Here is a 19,269-nt window from a genome sequence, read left to right as displayed (position 1 = left end):
GCTCAAGGATTCAAGATGCGCATCAAATTTGTGGTTCAGGTCACTGGTAGCATGAGTCTGAGTGTTGGGTCAATCGTGCAATGCCTTCAAAATGGCTTCTCCTCCAATCCAGCTGTTCTCACTTGTGCAATTTGTCAATGCAACAGAAATCCGCTGACTCCAATAAGGAGGATCCCTGTGATCAAAAATCCAATAATGTAGATGTTGATGTAAAACCACCCTACACTTCCATAGATCGTTGGCGCATCTGGCGGCAAATGTGCCGGGTGGGCAAGAAGGGTCCCCCCTAGTTGCCCTACTTGTTGAAATCCTATCCGGCGAGCTTTACTCTTCCTCCGTGACATGTTTTTATAGCCATGACATCACCTCTTTACAAAGGTGAACATATCGCCATTTAAAAAAAAAAAAAAAAAAAAACTCGCTGATGAAGTACACTATGAATCGGCTCGTCAATTACATCGTAATTGTACGATGCGGCACAAGTCTCCAGTTAGAGCTAGCCACTAACTATGTGTTGCAATCATATGGAGTCAGACATTTCAAACTCGGGGGGGAAAAAAAAGGTCCATTCGTGCATTAAACATTTATTGCGGAAATCTGAAGAGTGGAATTTCCATCTATAAAAACAAACATACCATACGTATCATGAAGTATGTTGGGGTGAAATTGCATTGATATTTTATTGAACTGCAATAAATCCGATCAAGCCAACTTGGCATACCATACAATACATAGTGTTGGCATGTCAATAATTCAAAATAATGAATATAGCAGTTGTGGGCCACGGGCATTTTTTGTGTCAGCCTGCCTCAGAGCAGCTATGGCCACACAACATATTTTACCACGACTCGTGTATAAATGTGTGGTTGCATGAATAATGCAACCATTGTAAAACTTCTTTGACGGTCCAGAAGTGCTATACAACGGTGACGCATGATTATTATTATCCTCTTTATTTCTTTGTCATTTGTCATTCTGTCTCGCAACACAGACTTGAGTGAATTTTTGCATGTGTAGATCATTATCAATCAATGCTCCATCAAGTTCCTCAAGGGCGATAAATCATGCCTATTTATGAGGTCTCCCTCATCTTTTACACCTGGTTCAAATAATGAGATTATCAGCAAGCCCTGTGTAAGCCTGATAACGATCCTGATCATTTCAATCAGGTGTGTCGAAAGTGGGACTTATCAAAAACAGGCAGGATATGGCTCTCATGGAACCTACTCCTGATGTAAAGCCTTTACAGAAGTTGAGTGAAAATCAATTAAAACGCCACAATTTGTTGTCACTTCTCAACCGTCACGTTGGCAACAAACAGTGGTGGCTGCTCTGCAAAGTAGTGAAACAGACCAAAAGTGTTACTTATAAATTAAGTTAGCACTTGTAGAGCAGCTGATATTTTCGAAAAGAATATAAGTCTTTGGCAAACATGTTTAATGGTGCAGTTTTTCTTTACACAGAACAATTAGAGCACCAGATTGATTTTAATTAGAAAATAACCTGAGTATTATTATTTTTTGTTTTTCAAAAGACAGATGATGTTCAGAAGTATGACACACTCAACAAAAACATCTTTGTTTTGTTGCACTTCATTTGTGCTAGATACAGGGGTGTCAAACTCATTTTTATCATGGGCTACATTCTACTTTTTTCTTCTGTCAGAGGACGGGAATGACTGGAGTCAAATAAATTTGAAAGTTTGTCTTAGTTTAAAAATGAGAGAAAAATTACAAGAAACTTCCAAAGAGAGATTGGGAACAAAAAATGGTTGTTGTTCTCCCTCCCAAATGTCATGTTCAGGCAACCCAGAACATTTAATAAACAACACACCAGAAGCAAGTAGCTTTTTCTCGCGAGGAGAGCGGACAGGGACCTGAACCTTCTCAGATCTCCTTCCGGTCTAACCGCACTTCTCGTCTACTCCTCATTTATTCAATTTGGGTTGGCCCTAGTTGCAAAGCTATTGCTGCCCTTAAGGGTTGGGGGAGAAAAATGGCAGCCAATGTGGTGGTTCTAAGTGCCGGCGGTGGAGTCCACGATGTGATATTCTTTCCCAGGAAAACAAAGACCGACCCCATGCTGTTCTGCCCATGTAGAGGTGTCATCTCCTCACGCGTTTTTCATAAACAACTCAACAAAAACATCCGTGTCTAATAATCTACCAACATTTTTATTGTAAAAAAAATAAAATAAAAATAAAATCTGGGATAACCTATACACAATTATTCTAACACCAAATTTTAAAAAATTCAAGTCAACTCGCAAGTTTGGTATTTTGGACAGAAACTTGAAGACGAATCCTCATTTTGCGGGCCACATTAAATGATGTGGCCTCAGGGCCTTCAGTTTGACACTTGTGTGCTAGAATATAAAATAAACAAGCTTGTCCTAATTACCGTATTTTCCGCACGATAAGGCGCACCCGAAAGCCTTAAATTTTTTTGAAAAGCTGATGGTGCGCCTTATCGGGTGCGCCTTATATATGGAACAATACTGAGATTGGGATTCGGAGATGGGGAATGAACTGATAAAGTAAACTTTACCTGTTTCTTTTGTGTGTTTACAGTTGAACAAGGTTGCTCATATTGACATTGAGTTGTTGTGCTATTGAGAGTTTAGAGTTATTTGAGTTATTATTGTTATTACTTTGAGTGTTACTATATTGTGATTGAAAAAGTTTTAAAATATGTCATTAATTGTGGGTGCGCCTTATAATCCGGTGCACCTTATAATGCGGAAAATATGGTACTTGTTTTACATTTTGTAAACAGTAAAGCAAAGTTGGTTTTAAAATAACACCATTTGAAAAAAGAAAAAAAAATTGGAGGTACCATTTAGTATAGTTTAATTCGCAGAAAAGACTAATCAAAATATATGAAAAACACATAATGCCAAATTGTGTAGTAAAAAAAAAATGCATATCGGGCAAAAAAATAATATGGTTGTGAACATTTTTAATTTTTTTTGTGACCTCATGTTTTCTGCTTCAGGACCTGCCCACAATGCAGGGTGAGATCAGCTTTCTATGTGCCTAATAAATACTGGGTGGAAGGTAAAGCAAAAGAAAGCCTCATAGCGGACTTCAAAAAAAAATTCAGGTAAGCTGTCGAATGTGTGCAATGCATTTAAAAAAAATAAAATCATTCATGACCATTGACTACTATTGACAGCCAGTGAATGAGTTAATGGTGGTAAAATTACCAATATACACTGTCATTGTTGCTAAGAGCAACATATACTGTATATAAAAGCTCTCCTCATTCATGAGTCTTGAGGTCGACCTGACTGTGATGACCACGCACATAAGATTTACTCTTGTCAATGCAGTGATACTTTGACTTAGGAAATTAATTTGTTTTGAAAGTATTTTCGTAGAGCCTCTTTTTACAAACTGGATTCGATTGAAGTTGGGAAATTGTGTAAAAGGTAAAGAAAAACAAAATACAACGATTTGAAAATCCTCAACCCGTATTCAATTGAATACACTACAAAGACAACATATTTAATGTTCAAACTGATAATAATTAACTTCGAATTTCATGGCTGCAACACGTCCAGTAGAAGTTGGGAAAGGGCACGTTTACCACTTCGTTACATCACTTTTCCTTTTAATAACACTCAATAAACGTTTTGGAAAAGAGGAGACTAATTCTCTTAACGTCTCATGTAAAATTCTTTCCCATTCTTGCTTGATGAACCACTTCAGTTGTTCAACAGTCCGGGGTCTTCTCTGTCATATTTTACGCTTCATATAATGCGCCACACATAATTTAATTGGAGACAGGTCTGGACTGCAAGCAGGCCAGGGCAGAACCTGGACCCTTTTACTCCGAAGCCACGCTGTTGTTACACGTGCAGAGTGTGACTTGGCATTATCTTGCTGAAATAACCAGCGGCGTCCATGAAAAAGACGTCGCTTGGATGGCAGCATGTGTTGCTCCAAAATCCGTTTGTACTTTTTAACATTTATGTCGTCTTCACAGTAAGTCACCCATGCCATGAGAACTAATGCACCCCCATACCACCACAAATGCTGGCTTTTGAACTTTGCGTGGATAACAGTCCGGATGGTCCGGTTCCTCTTTGGTACGGAGGACACGACGTCCAGTGTTTCCAAAATCAATTAGAGGAGTGGACTCATCAGACCACAAAACACTGTTCCATTGTGCATCACTCCATTTTACATGAGCCCCGGCCCAGAGAACCTGGCGGCATGTCTATGTTATTCATAAACGGCTTTTGCTTTGCATGGTAGCGTTTTAAGCCGCACTTACTAATATAGTGACCAACTGTATTTACTGACAGTGGATTTCTTAAGTTTTCCTGAGCCCATTTGGTGATATCCTTTACACACTCATATCGGTTTTTAAGGCAGTGCCGCCTGAGGCCTCAATGGGAACAGACATTCAGTCTTGGTTTCCAGCCATGGTGCTTATGTGGTGATTTCACCAGAGTCTCTGAACCTTTTGATGATATTATGGACCGCAGATGTTGAAATCCCTAAATTCCTTGCAATTTGCATTGAGAAATGTTGCGCTTAAACTGTTTTCTCACGCAGTTGTAGACAAAGTGGTGAACCTTGCTCCATCCTTGCTTGTGAATGACTGAGCATGTTATTTGGCAAAAAACAAGTTTATCAGTTTGAGCATTATGTTGAACCGTGTGTATTCAGTTGAATATGGGTTGAGAAGGATTTTCAAAATGTATTTTTTTTTATATTTACATTTTACACAATTCCCCATCTCCAACCGAATCCCGGTTGTACACAATAGCCTAATGTGTTCCGAGTCCCCCCCCCCCCCCCCCCCGAATGCTCCTAAAGCCTTTTAAGAATTACATGAGAGCACACTAATCAAAAGATATCATGTAAAGAATAATTAAAAAAAAAAACACTCTTAAGCCCTTTCAATTAATCATGTTAATCGTAGCCGTTGACAATATGCAGTTCACTTGTTGGCCTTGAGATGGTGCTGGTGTGTTGGTTATGATCGGTAGAGAGAGAGGGAGAGGGAGAGAGAGACTTACCCACCCACCCCTACACCTTTATTTTTTTTGTTTTTACAACGCTAAAGTCAAATGCCTCAGCTCAAAGTGGTATGTTACAATGAGTTTTTATGTGAATATGTACAATTTTAGCTGTAGCTAATGTTAATTTGATGTTTGTTAGTTGCACAGTGTAAATTGTTGGTGGGAAGTAAAGAGTAAAGATAAAAAGTGTAAGACCACACTAGACATCAGTGCAAAAATCTAGTGTCACATTTGAGGGCAAGCCGGCATATTAATAAATGATAAAAAATGCATAACAAATCCAGTAGTCATGACAGGTTGTGATAACGTGTTACATTACAGTCATGTTGGTGCGAGCGCTGGTTTTCTCGTGTCTCATATGCCAACAATGTCGCCTTGCGTATCTTGAGTTTTCTCTTATTAGAAATGATATTTTCCCGTCGAGGCGTTTTGTAAGCTGAATTTTTCATAGCAAGAGGAGTTTCTATGTAGCAGTACCACTGTTGTGAAAATTTAACATTGATGATTGTCTGCTCTGATGTTCTTCACAAAGCCCACATCCCTCAGTTGGCCCAAATCTAATGTACAGTATATGTACCCCGCTTGATTCTGAATGAACTGGTGAGGAACTAAAACGTACATTTGACTTGCTTTTCCAACCTGTAGCAAGCGAAGTTGCAGGTCCTATGCACGATACAAACACTGCCCCTTCAAGACGGAGTGCCTCTACCGGCATGACAGGTCTTCACGCCGCATATCGTTCCTGGTACGTATGATTTGCTGAACATGTCTGTTGCTCCTGCCACCTCAACTGCCCTTAATTTGTCTTTGCCATCATTAGTGTAATACGGATGACGATGACGACGACGATGATGATGATGAAGAAGACTATGATGGCTTGCTTAATTTCTTCATAGCCATGACACTTCTTCGCGCCGATGAGGATGACGACGATGACGAAGGCGACAACTTTGACATTCCCTTTTTTCTAGCCGAGTATGGCTTCTGAGCCGCCTTCTCTCAGGCAATATTGGGTCCCAAGAATGAATTGTCTCCACAAAACGATGTGACTTCATTTTGACACAAGAGTTTGCCGGGCTCGGTCATTATTTAGCAGGTCCCGTCCAACCTGCTAACAGACAGAACAAACCTCAATTGGCATGCTGCAATGGGCCGTTCGAAATGCGTCAAACACCAAATTCAAAGGCTCCATGTTCTTGCCTTTTTTTGTCTTTTCCTGGAGCCATAGGGATTAAATCATTGATGCCTTGTACATGTTCTCTGTGCCTCTTGTTAGATTGAATTAGTCAAAATAGTTTTCCAGAGCAATGTTTTTAAGTGTTGTGTGTCTGTTCCTTTTTTAAAATTGTCTGAAGTTAAAAAGTGAACTCCACACCTTAATGGTTTATGTCTTGCCTCAATGTACCCAAATGATATGCTAATCTAGTTTTGACATAACCATGAAAAGTTTTTAAAAAAAATTGTTTTAAAGTATATTGTACTCGTACACTGAAAATAAACATTACTTCACAGTTTGTCTCACTTAAAATGGTCTGCACTCTTTACTAGTAAATCCTTCATTTCACTTAGTGCAATGCAATTGCCGATATAACCACCTACTGGTAACTTTCAAACCTACAGACCTCCCGTTTGCAAGCATTCAGTAGGAACCGCAGTGCGGCATATTGAAAGTCGACAAGGTTGGACAATCTATGCAATACTTTAGTCTCGTACTGTTTTTTTTTTTTTTGTATGTTTTTCCTTTGAAATCACAAATCAAGAAGCCAGAGTTGAGTCAATATTCTCCCCCAGGAGTAAATATACTTATCAGAATCAAGACGCAACGAACCCCCTCATCTATATGGGTCACATGTTTTAGTTTTAGTGAAATAATTTTGAAAACATTTTTACTTGTGTCTTTTGTGTGAGGTGGGTTATCAACGAGGTTCAGGCCCTCTACTAACTCACACATTTTCACAGCATTTTTTTTCTTCACATATTTCAAGGATGACAAATAAGGACAATTATTGATGAAAAACAATTAGGTCTGGTCTTGAAGTATCGAATCTAATTGCTAATACACTTAATACCTGTTAATTCGATGCAAATCCTTATAAGTCTACACGAGTCACGTAGCAATACTGCTCTTTTTATAGAATAGTAAAACTTGAGGTCCCAAAGTTTAAAAACATCCAAAATAAAGGTACGTTTTCTTTCTCCAGGAGCTGGTCATTTAAAAAACTATATGGTCTTATTCGAAAAGCTGGTCTCACGATGTTTGGTCTAGTGAGGCCCTCTAGTGGCTCGGCTCAATTTCGTTGAGTATTTCACACGACGTGTTTCTATTTTGCAAGCGTTTTGCCGTTGTAATGTTGCTTCTTTTTCTGAATGCAGCATGTACGACATACAGCGTGTCTCTTCTATTGTTTGCATTGGTTGTTCCCAGCTGTTTGATATATTCCTTTAATATGTCTCGTTCCTTTTTTTATTCGAAATCTGTCGGTTGTAGGGCGTCTGCCCCATCGGCCACCGTAGGCAGGCGATATACGCATGCGCAGTGTGGATGGCGGCAGACCAGCTCCGTATGAAATTGAGCTAACCAACACGGGGATGAACACCAGACAGTTGCTTAGTCGCTTTGACGGTCAATGGAAGCTCTTGGCTTGGTCGTTGTTCTCGGGTGTTTCCGCTCCCCTCAAAGCTTTGGAGATCTTCAGGCGGCAGCAGCGAACTAACCCCAAGAGATCATTTTCGGACTTTATCGAAACACTATGTCGAGACGAAATCACCAGCCCGGGGACGAATGGCCAACCACTTACCGTGTAAGTTTAAGTTGATAGTGCCGAGGTAAAATGGGAAAAAAACAAACATTATGTATATATATATATATAATATATATATATATATATATATATATATATATATATATATATATATATATAGCCATACTGTACACAGTGACGCAATTTCACCATTTCACACAACATGAGGTGAGTCTCACCCCGATATAATTATATATCCTAAATATGTCTGAAGTGAAATAAATACCATGTTACGTTAAATCAATGCTTCTCAATTATATTTTGCAAAGCCCCCCCCCCCCCCCCCCCCCACACACACACACACACACACACACACACACACACACACACACATATGCCATGCCGCCCATAAACAAGATCGGTATTGATAAAAATGGTACAATATACGTAAAACTCGACACTGAAGTGTGCTTCACGGGCATGCTCCCTATAATTCAGCTTCCCATTCCACCTTAAAAGCTCCGCAAGTGCGCTTTCTTGCCTTAAGATGACATTTTTTAGATGGCATTCTTTCCCACAGGTTTGCATGACAGAAGCTTATGCTTTTCTCATTCCTCTGTCATTATTTCATGCTCCTACAATAACACAATGGCGTTTGGTATCACTCCTGTTTCATAATCTAGACTTTGCTAGCTGTCAAATGAGACCAATTTTGGAAAATCCGATTCACAAAAATTGGAATAAATAGTTTGAAATCACCCCAAAATGACATTAGTCCATTCTCACTTTGGGTGATGTTGTCCATTTTTGGCAGCCTCCCGTCAGCACCAGTGTAAAATGGTGTTGAGTTCATCACCTGTTACACATTCTACACCTTGCTAGCTGTCAAATGAGACCCAATTTGGAAAATCTAATGGGCAAAAATTGAATTAAATTAGCCACCCATCAGAGCATCCGGTACCCCGTACTCCCAAAGCACATACCACAAAATTCCTCAAAGGGACACGGTCGGACGCCTTTTCCAAGTCCACAAAATACACGTAGACTGGATTGGCGCACTCTCATGCGCCCTCGAGGATCCTGATGAGAGTGTAGAGCTGGTCCTCTGTTCCACAACCGGGACCAAAACCACACTGCTCCTCCTGAATCCAAGACTCGACCTCCTGACAGACCCTCATCTCCAGTACCCCTGAAGACTTGAGTGTGTGATCCCTCTATAGTTGAAACATACCCTCCTGTCCTCCTTTCTTAAAAAGGGGGACAGACACCCCAGTCTACCAATCCAAAGGTGCTGTCCGGAAATCACTTTCCATGGCCTAACAAAACTCCTCTCACACCTGAGATTTTGTCTTGGGCAATGCCGAAGCCTCACTCCGCTTGGCCAGTCGGTACCTGTCATCTGCCTCTAGAGTCCCACAGGCCAAAAAGACCCAATAGGACTCCTTCTGCAGCTTGACGGCATCACTAACCAGAATCCCCCGAAGTCAGTATGGACTTAGCAGTTAAAATGTCATTGAGAAACCCAACGCCATTTTATTCTGGTGCCGATAGGAGGGAGCATCACCCAAAGTGAGAATGGACTAATGTCATTTCTGGTGATTTCAAACTCAATTTACTCCAATTTTTTGCCAATCGGATTTTCCAAAATGGGTCTCATTTGACAGCTAGCAAGGTATAAATTAAGAATCAGGTGATAAACTTGACACCATTTTACTCTGGTGCTGATGGGAGGCTGCCTAAGATGGCCAATATCACTCAAAGTGAGTATGGGCCAATGCCATTTTGATTGATCAAACCTAATTTATTCCAATTTTTTTCCCAATCGTTTTTTCCAAAACGGCCTCATTTGACACTTAGCAAAGTGTAGATCGTGAAAATTGAGAGACACCTTTTTTAAAGATGAACTGAATTTTTTTATCAATGAAAAACTTTTTTTGATTATTAGTAAGGCTCCACAATTAACCGAATTTTAATCGCAAGCACGATATTGGATGCCATGGTTAATTAAGCTGATCCTTGGTGATATTAACGTTTAAAAGGCCGGCCACACTACGTCAAATCAAGCCCTTTGTCATCCTACCACCAAGGGGAAATGTTTCCCACATGTTTGCAGGACAAAAGTTAAAGCAATTCGATTGGCAAAAAAAGGAATAAATTCGGTTGGAAATAACTGAAAATGACATTTTGACTGCTAATTGATTAAAATTTGCTTAAAAGTAAATAATGTGCTTGGTTGTAAGTTGACTTAATTTTTTTCACTGGTTTGCACTCAAGTAAGTTAGCTGTGTTGCCCTGTGTGGCATTTGTTTGAATCATTTATTTATTTTAGTTTATTATTTATTATTATTTTTATGTATCAAGCCGTGAAGCCTTGTTTATATATTACTTGTTTAAAAAAAGGGCAATAAATAGACATGTTTGACCAAACATGATGAATAATCATGATTAATAATCGTGATTTCAATATTGACCAAAATAATCATGTCAGACGTGACAGCCGAATGTGGTTATGTTTATGTATATGTGTTTTTATGTGAATATGTACAATGTTAGCCATATCTAATGTCCATTTTATATTTGTGAGTTCTATGGTGTAAACTGTTGGTGTGGGAAGTGTGGATGAAAGGAGTAGAGATGAAAAGTTGAAGACCACAGTAAACATCAGTGCAAAAAACGCTTGTCTCGTTTGTGGGCAAGCCAGCATACTTAGAAATTCTAAAAATGCAACACAACCTTTAACAAATATGGTAGAAATCACGGATTGTGATAACATATTACATTTCAGTCATGTTGGCATGAGCACTGGTGTCTCGTGTCATATTATATGCCAAAAATGTGGTCTTTCGCATCTTGAATTTTCTCAGGTTACCAGAGACAATATTTTGCCGCCGATGCGTTTCGTAATCTGAATTTTTCGGAACGATGCGTTCCTAAGTAGAGGCACCACTGTATTTTGTCAGAGGTATTTGTGCATTTCTCTCACAACCATTTTCCTCCACACATGCAGTCAACCACTGGTGTGGCTCTTCCCACAACCGGTGAAGCAAAACCTGCTGAGATTCATCTACCTGATTCACTTGCGATTCCCCAATATCGCTGTGCTTCGTCTACTTCATTGTCTTGGTCAAGAGGATTGTCAAAGCCCATGGGTCACCGCATGGAGGAAGCAACTGGAAAGAAACATCAAGGAACCCCTTTATAGTCCAGGATGCGCTCAGCGACTAACTGCTCTATCATGGCGTGCGGAAGACCACACTGGAGGCTGGGCTGCATGCTCTGAAATTCAAGTGACAAAAGTCCAGACTGCGCCCACTTTGTCTGAAGTGCCAAATCAGAAGAAAAGGAAATGCCGTTTAGATTTTCTGAATGATGAGGATGAACAAATGCAGCAGCAGAAGCGAATGAAGACAGATGGACACATGGCTGGGGAAGCACATGATCAAGGTCCTCTGCCTGAACATATGAAGGTAAAAATGAACAAGACAGGTTTGTTCATCAACAGCCCTCATTTTACTGAAGATCTTTACAGTTGGTTAAAATAGCAGCCATGAACGTTGTAACATTTCTTTTCAGATGGAGGAGGAATTGGACACGGATGCTTCACATGAGATGCCAGCCTCAGAAAACGCCACCAATCCTCTGCTACAACATTCTGAGGTACAGATCATGCCCTCATCACATGTCTTTTTATGAAGAAACTTGATTAGACCCTTGCTTTGTCACCCTTGGAATGATTCATCTTGCGTTTAGGGCTCCATCCGTCAAAGTTTTTAGAATTGATTATAAGACCACTGCTGACATTGTTTAACCCCTGGGAAATTTTGATCCAACTCGGGCCTTTTGATGCTTTTGAATGTGTGATATCAAAGGAAAAGCATACAAAAAACAACCTAAAGACTAAAATATAGCATAGATTGTCAAAACATGACAACTTTTACGATGCCATGCTGCCGCCCCCTCTAAATGCTTGCAAACAGTAGTTTGAGAAGTACAATTTATGCTGCGTTCACACTGAACGCAAATCGAGCCGTAAAAGCAGACAGTTTTGTATTGTAGTCAATGGAGTTTGCGCGACAGGGCACGATGGCGTGTCGGGCAACGCGATGGACGCGTATGGAGCGACGCCATGCAAAGCCACGTGAAGCCGTGTAATTTCGCCTGTCGCATGAAGTAGAACAATTTTAACTTCCGTTGTGTGTCGCGTCGTGACAGCCAATCAACTTTGTGAAGGTTCAAAGTCTCGCAGGGGGCAGGATTAAATTATTGCAGCCAGTTTGCGGTCAACGGGCGCGATCCAACACGGCCTGCTGAGCTTTCAATATAAAAATGGAGCCAAGCAAGAGCACTCACCTGGCTTTTAGAATGGCGAAAGGGAGAAATTGGTACAACTGGTATGCGCAGCGTTTGCTTCCTTTTTTCACAGCTGTTGAGCCGTAGTTACTGTGCCAAGATAACGATAGTGCAGCATTGACCGCTCAGTATTAAGCACGGTATCGGCCACTTGATTGTGACGTTGAAACTTTTGTTTTATTTGGCAGACAAATATTGCTCTGAAGCGAGGGACACGCCGTATGAAAAAGAATAAAGGTGCTGTAGGAGAAAATATTGGCTCTGCTACATCCCAGAAAAGTGAACTTTCTCAGCAATGCTCTTCTTTACGGATCCACTGTAAAGTGCACAGCAAGCTCACTCCCCTCCTCTCGCGTGACAAAAAGTGACTTCACAAAAGTGATCATCTTGACCTCGCGAGAAAACGTCTCACATAGAGCGTAAACGACACGCTTTGTCGCGTTTGGTGTGCACCTAGCATTATAGGTGTCAAATTTAGCCCATGTCAGGCTCGTGTACCGCCATTCAAAATTGGAAATATTGTCAATTTTGGACATATTGAAAACCCAATCTTTTATAATGCATTTTTGCATTAATCCTTTCAACGGCAACTCACAAATGGGTTACGATAGAAATTTTTGTGTTGACACCCCAAAACCTCCGGAGGCACTAGCCGGCAACTTAAGACATTTGCATGCTTTGTAGCATTGTATTGTATGATTCCCATACTGCAAAGTTTTTGCTATGGAATGTGGGACTTGTAGTTGACACAAGGCTTCGAGCTAAATTTTAAACGAAAGCTTTTATTTTGCTGCAGGGAAGCGTTTTATTTCATGCAACGCAAAACATCTCTGCATTTTCCCCTCTGCAAAATCTGCAACATTGAATACCTGTTAAGGTTTTTTTTTTCCTTAATGTAAACATACATGTTTACATAACTTTCATCGAAAGTAAAAATATGTCTATGTTTGACGATGTTTGGCCCTTTTCAAGATCAGCCCAAGTTGGATGATAGTAAAGTTTGGTTAGTGAAAAATCCCAGGGGTTAATCAAGTATGTACTTGGTTAAAAAATAGTTTAGCGCTATGACACCACAACAGTAAGTATTATTGTCCAACTCAAGTCAGCATTCTGATGTTTCACACTACTATATCCTTGACTTTGTGGGTGTATGACTTTCAAGGTGGGATGATTTCCAAATTCAAATTTCACATCCTGTAAGTATTTTAAAGCCAGCGAAGCTGAAGCTGCATTTTATTTTATAATACTTTTTTGACTAAATAATTGGCAGCAACATTTTTGGGGGAAATTGGCCTGGTTTGTTATAAGGAGGCGTGCAAATTGCAATTTTTATTTTCTGAACTTCAGCATAGCTGAAAAGTAACAAATATATTTCTCAAATTGAATCTATCGGTGAGTAAAAAGGGCACTTTTTCAATTTTTAAATTTAATAACGCTAATAAATTTTAAAGGATTTTTTGTTTTGTTTCTGCAAATATTTGCAGTGGGTGTCCTTGGAAAAATTGCTTTATAATTGCTATATATAACTTCAACTTTTAAATGTTTTTTGAGGAAAAAAAACAACAACCACTTTTGTTCAAAATCTCTCTTGAAGAGTTTTTTTTTTTAAACTTACTTCTGATTTCAAAACCAGCTAAATGTGTGATGAACTTGAAAATGTATTTGACTTCAGTCATTCCTTCTGACACTAACTATAAGTATAATGTGTCCCACGATAAAAATTAGATTTGAGGCTTTAAAATATTCATTGCTGCATAGAAAGTGCTTTTACAGGGGTAAAATCAGTCATGCAATAACAAATGCAGCTCACTAACAAAGGATGAATAATATCCCTCAATCCATTTTCTAGAGCCACTTCTCACAAGGGTCGCTGGCTTGCTGGTGCCTATCCCAGCTGACTTCGGCCAGTAGGCAGGGGACACCCTCAAATAGTTGCCAGCCAATTACAGGGCACACAGAGACAAACGGCCATTTACAATAACACCTAAGGACGATTTAGTACAGTGGTTCTCAAATGGGATTACTAGTACCCCTGGAGGTACTTGAAGGGACTTCAGGGGGTACTCGACATTTTAAATAAACAAACAAGCAAAAATCCTTTAAAATATTATTGAAATAATTGTTCCAGGAAAATATAAGTTCATAAAACAAATGTTATGTTCAGTAGGTTATTCAATTTCATTATTTTAAAACTCCCCCATACTAGAATGGTTCAACCCATCTCGTTACTTGTCAAGTTCATGATTTATTTTTGTGAACATATCTCTGCTATGATCCCAAAGGAGGACACTTTAAGTTTAATATTTTTCTGTGGACAAATATATATTTAGAATTATTTCTTTTTGAGAACAGGTCTGACACTATTTGTTTATTTTTGGGGGGGGCAAATATTTATTAATAATTAGGTTGGTTTTTTTTTGTGAAGAGCTCTAGAGGGCCAGTATATTCAGCATTTTCAGTCGTCTTTCAAGGCTGACAGAATATTGTGTGCTATGTCAACATGGGTGCTATGACATGAAAAATGTATTTCCATTCCATCCATTTTCTAGAGCCGCTTATCCCCACAGGCATCGCAGGCCCCTATCTCACCTGGCTTCAGGCATTAGGCAGGGGACACCCTGAACTGGTTGCCAGTCAATCGCAGGGCACACAGAGACAGACAACCATTCATACACCTAATCTTACCCAAGGACACGTTAGTGTGTTCAATTCACCTGCCATGCAAACACCACACAGTAAGGCTGGAGCCAGCTGGATTTGAACTTGGGTCCCTTTAACTCCCTTTAACTGTGAACCGGACGTGCTATTCACTGCGCCACCAAGCCACCCGGATTTCCATTTCTTACTTAGAATTGCACATACAGTATGTAATGTATGTGTAGTATTTATGGCAACAGTGCCATCCAATGGTCACGGTTATCACTACAGTGCTCAATTGGCTTAAATTTTAAGCTACACTATCCCTTTAAGCCTTAAAGGGATAGTGTTTAAGATTTAGACCGTTTTTCATTTTGGACAGCAGGAGGTGCTGCATTTACTATTGTCCATAGCTATAACAAACATGGCCGCCCCCGGAGGAGTGCCACCCCCCCAAGTAATATAATTTAATGATAAGTAGACCTATGATTATATTTAAAACATACTGTTGGTCATTAAGAACGCATTCATTTGCAAGTTTTTGAAATTTACAATCATTTAATTGATTCCTTTTTAATGAAAAACAGTCTAATTCTTACACACTGTCTCTTTAATGTTAGATAAGCACTTGTCAAGTGTCAACTACCTTCCATTACAAAAAAAAAGAGAGAATGTTATTATTTGTTATTTTTATTACTATTTTTAAAGCCGAGAATTCTGGTCTATGCCACTGAAAGAGTTTGTGGCAGGTCATTCCTAGAGGAATGGCTGGCCACAGAAAGACTCTGTAATGATTTGAAAACTGAAAACAGAAAATAAAACCAAAACAAATAGGGATCAGGCCAAGCCTGCTGTGTTGTCTTGCAGAGATTTTGCAGTATCTTGTTGTTCTCTTGTTGTAACACAAACATTCAGTTCTGTTTCAGTCCTACATGTGACATTTGTCCTAGATGACAGAAAAATTGGACACAAATGCGCCAGACAACACCAATGATCCTCTGCCTGAACACATGAAGGTAAAAATGCTTGTGTAAGCCATCTGTTTAATCGGAGTTCTTTCTATAAATAATTAACTTGATAGGGTTATTGTCGGACTCACCCTCTCATACACCTTTCACCATTAAGTTAGTTTCCAAAACACGCTGTTATTTAACAAACTACATTTTTTATGTGCTCCCTTAGACATCTCTTCTACAAATCAAGGAATTACTACAAAATCAAACTGAGGTATGAAAACAATTTAGATATCTTCTTCTGTCCTGCGCTGTTTGTTGTGACTGTTTTTTTTTGTTTTTGTTTTTTGTTTTTTTTTTTATCTTTTTACAGTGGGACCAAAACTCGCTTGGTGCATTTAAAGTGCTAAATGACTGCACTGCCACACAAGTATGTACTGTACTAGAAATACTTTTCCACACAAAGTTGGCACATGTGAGATCTAACAGTTGCATTTATTCGCCTGTGTCATTCACACAGAACCCAGCAAAACATGACATTATTTTGTCCTCACCTGTGTCGTTCACACAGAACCCAGCAAAACATTACATTATTTTGTCCATGTTCTTTCACAAAGCCCAACTTTGACCAGTGTTTACATTTCTGCTATTCCCTGCACACAGTCAGCATTCCACCTCATCAAGTGCATTTTCTGGCTTTGGGTGAAAGTTTTATTAAGCCCCTTTCACACAGATGTGAGGGAAATTGGCAAATCTGAAAAGTGAAATGCACCGCTTTCCGTTATCACGTACTTGAAGGGCAGCAAAAATTGTGTTTTCCACAACAGGACAATAGGAGTACCAGTGTTTGCTTTAAACCCTGGCCCCAGCTTTCCTTTATTACTAGTGCCTGCCGATAATATCAAAATTTTGCGATACAAAGTGATGCAATATGCATATTGCAATATGACGTTCAGTTTTTAATATAACAAGTATCTGTTTTTAAACACCTTATTTTCGTAATATTTCGTTGTTGTTGTTGTTGTTTTATTTTTGTTTTTTTTTTTTACAAAATCAATCCACTCCGGAGTGGCTTTTGTATCATGATTTTCTTCATATTACGAATCGTGTTTTTAAAAACAGGACATCATTTCATCTGTATTGTACTGTATTGTAAACCTTTAAAGACAAGATACAATTTTTTTTTTTTTGTATTTTGACCCCTTTATTACTTACTGTAGCTTCACAGCATAGTGATGAATTGTTTGTGCTTTTGGCAGAAACAGTGCATTCCATAATTCCAAAGTTAATTTTCAAATTCAAGTTCAGTTGGCCAGGTAAGGACAGACGTTACAAAAATAGAGTATTTTGGCGGGGCTAACATTAGCAGCTCGCCTACATCATCATTATTGTGTTAAAAGTACTCTTTAACATGAGTTTTTGTACGCTTCATCTTAATACACATTGACCAGAACTATCTATAGACTATTATTAATAGCAATTGTACAGTGAAAACTAGTGTTAATTTACCTTGTCATTTTTGCTAGTTGCGACAGGGATCTTACTGACAAGACAAAATGCTGGCAAATCCACTGTGGAAAGCGGCAGCATATCGCTGTACAACATACTCCGCCATGAATCAAGTTCCTGAGGTGAAAGTGGTATCCCTGAGCGAGTCAGCTATTATTTTACCTGCTTTGTTTTATCCCCACCCTTAGTCTGCATATCTTTTCGCTAATTTCATGTTACTGTGGCCCCGCTCTAAATGGTTTGTCAACTTACTGGTGTTATTTGATGGTGGACAGCTCTCTTTAGGTGCCGCGCACAAAGTTCATCTAACTATTATATTTGTCTTGTCTTTATCTCTGACAAACTGAAAGTAATGGACCAGCTAGTGTATGTATTGTCCATATTCAAACTGTCGTCTGCTCCTGCCGTACTTGTCTCCACTGTACTAGGTACTAATCACAGAAAGTAAACATTTTGCCCTGGACTTTTCTCCTTCGATCTCGCTGTGTTTTTGGCGAATTAGGGGAGAAAACACCACTTTCAGGTTAAAAATGAATTGTAATGCATTGTGTTACTCTCGTTTGTACCAAGTAAAATATTACTTTTTTGTGTGTGAGTAATGCCTTACACTAGATGCAATGCACTACTAGAGCAAAAAGTAATGCTGCTGCACCAGCTTTGTTGGAGTCTTTTTGACACAGTGAATGAATGCCATGTGTTGCCCTCTTGTCTAAAAGGTGCAACTTCTGTGTTGCGAGTTGAGTTTCTCCGACTTAGCAGAGCATGCTTTGCTGAAGCTTTGCAGCAGCATATTGGCTCTCTCGCCCGACCTCAGCTTTAGTACAGCAGCGACGCTCATCAAAAGTCTACTACTGCAGAGGGTATGTACAGGATGTGTCGCTCTGCACAATGTGAACTGTGGCTTCACCTAAGTCGTCGCTGTCTGCAGGTGCTTTCTCTTTCCGAGCCTGCGTCCAGATCCCTGGTGAGTGTTGTAATGTCACTCTGCAGCCGCTACACTAGATCAATGTGCCACGCTCTGATCGGACCGCTTTTTGAGCAGGAGAACTTAGGTGAGAAAATGTGAGGCTCAACAAAAGGTGCTAATGTGACTCTGTCAGCAGCCTCTAATTTGACTCATTGATTATTTTAGGCAGCACACAAGCTGAGCTCTTGAACAAATTGATTGAAAGCTGTCTGGATTCTCACTGCAGGCTGCTTGTGCTTCAGTAAGACAAAACATTTCAACGCTTTATTCTTTGATTGCATCTTACTCTTTTCTTTTTTCCAGAATGACACTGAAAATATCATGGAATGAGACACTGCTTTCTGTTATACACAGCTTGTTGGACTCCAAGGTTGGCAGATGTTTTACCGCAGCAAGTGGCATCACACAGTTAAAATGACATAAATTTGATATTTTGCAGCCTGACATGAACGAAGAACTGTTCTCACAGTTGATTGAACAGCTGGTTAACCACGCCCCGTTATTCATAAAGTCTGTTAACTTTGCTAAGCTGATGTTGACTGTCCTCACAAAATGTGACAACCTTGTAAGTATTCATTTATATATAATAATAATAAGAATTATATATATATATATATATATATATATATATATATATATATATATATATATATATATAAGTGATTTTTCCAAGTTATTTATTTTTAACCAATGTCCATTGTGTTTTACTTTTCAGGTGAATGCTTCACACAAACATTCTCTGTCTGGTTGCCTCATGTTAAATAAGACATTTTTAAAAAAGTCTCTTCAATCAGTGTTGAAAAGAATTCCAGACACATAAAAATGATTTATATTCATGTTGTTATATATAAAACTGTATTTTACTCCTCAAATGTGATGGACACTTTAATCTTCAGTTTTGTTTTTTTCGGTGCTCGTATGATGTACACAGGACTTGCAAAAGTTCAATGTACGCCACGTATCCCAAACAGTTTTTGTTATATTAGTATTTATTCGCGTGACGTTGCATTTTGCACAAATAAAAAAAAATGTATACTTTGCATCGTTATTAAAGATGTAAAGGTGCAATTTTACACATGTG

At 39.2% G+C, this 19,269-nt stretch overlaps 2 protein-coding genes across 2 annotated transcripts in view; both read left to right on the top strand.

Moving 5' to 3' along the window:
• The window catches only part of mkrn4 (makorin, ring finger protein, 4), a 14,807-nt gene extending 8,248 nt beyond the window's left edge, over window positions 1–6,559 (top strand). The window contains exons 6-8 of the mRNA XM_088408753.1: window positions 2,994–3,101; window positions 5,677–5,776; window positions 5,852–6,559. Of these exons, the coding sequence (XP_088264879.1) occupies window positions 2,994–3,101; window positions 5,677–5,776; window positions 5,852–6,019 (376 nt within the window). The 3' untranslated portion in view covers window positions 6,020–6,559. The remainder of the gene's footprint in view (window positions 1–2,993; window positions 3,102–5,676; window positions 5,777–5,851) is intronic.
• Window positions 6,560–7,607: 1,048 nt separating this feature from the next.
• On the top strand, window positions 7,608–19,261 carry fance (FA complementation group E). Its single transcript, XM_088407758.1, has 12 exons — window positions 7,608–7,832; window positions 10,780–11,239; window positions 11,346–11,429; window positions 15,710–15,775; window positions 15,942–15,986; window positions 16,086–16,142; window positions 17,938–18,081; window positions 18,150–18,273; window positions 18,354–18,429; window positions 18,492–18,558; window positions 18,628–18,753; window positions 18,904–19,261. The coding sequence occupies exons 1-12, from the start codon at window positions 7,621–7,623 to the stop codon at window positions 19,006–19,008; spliced, it is 1,566 nt and encodes a 521-aa protein (XP_088263884.1). The 5' UTR covers window positions 7,608–7,620; the 3' UTR covers window positions 19,009–19,261.
• Window positions 19,262–19,269: the final 8 nt, after the last annotated feature.

Source organism: Hippichthys cyanospilos, chromosome 2 (genome assembly GCF_059441005.1).
Source record: "Hippichthys cyanospilos isolate Australia breed blue-spotted pipefish chromosome 2, RoL_Hcya_1.0, whole genome shotgun sequence".
NCBI classification, from domain to species: domain Eukaryota; kingdom Metazoa; phylum Chordata; class Actinopteri; order Syngnathiformes; family Syngnathidae; genus Hippichthys; species Hippichthys cyanospilos.
This window is presented reverse-complemented; position numbering and strand designations above follow the sequence as displayed.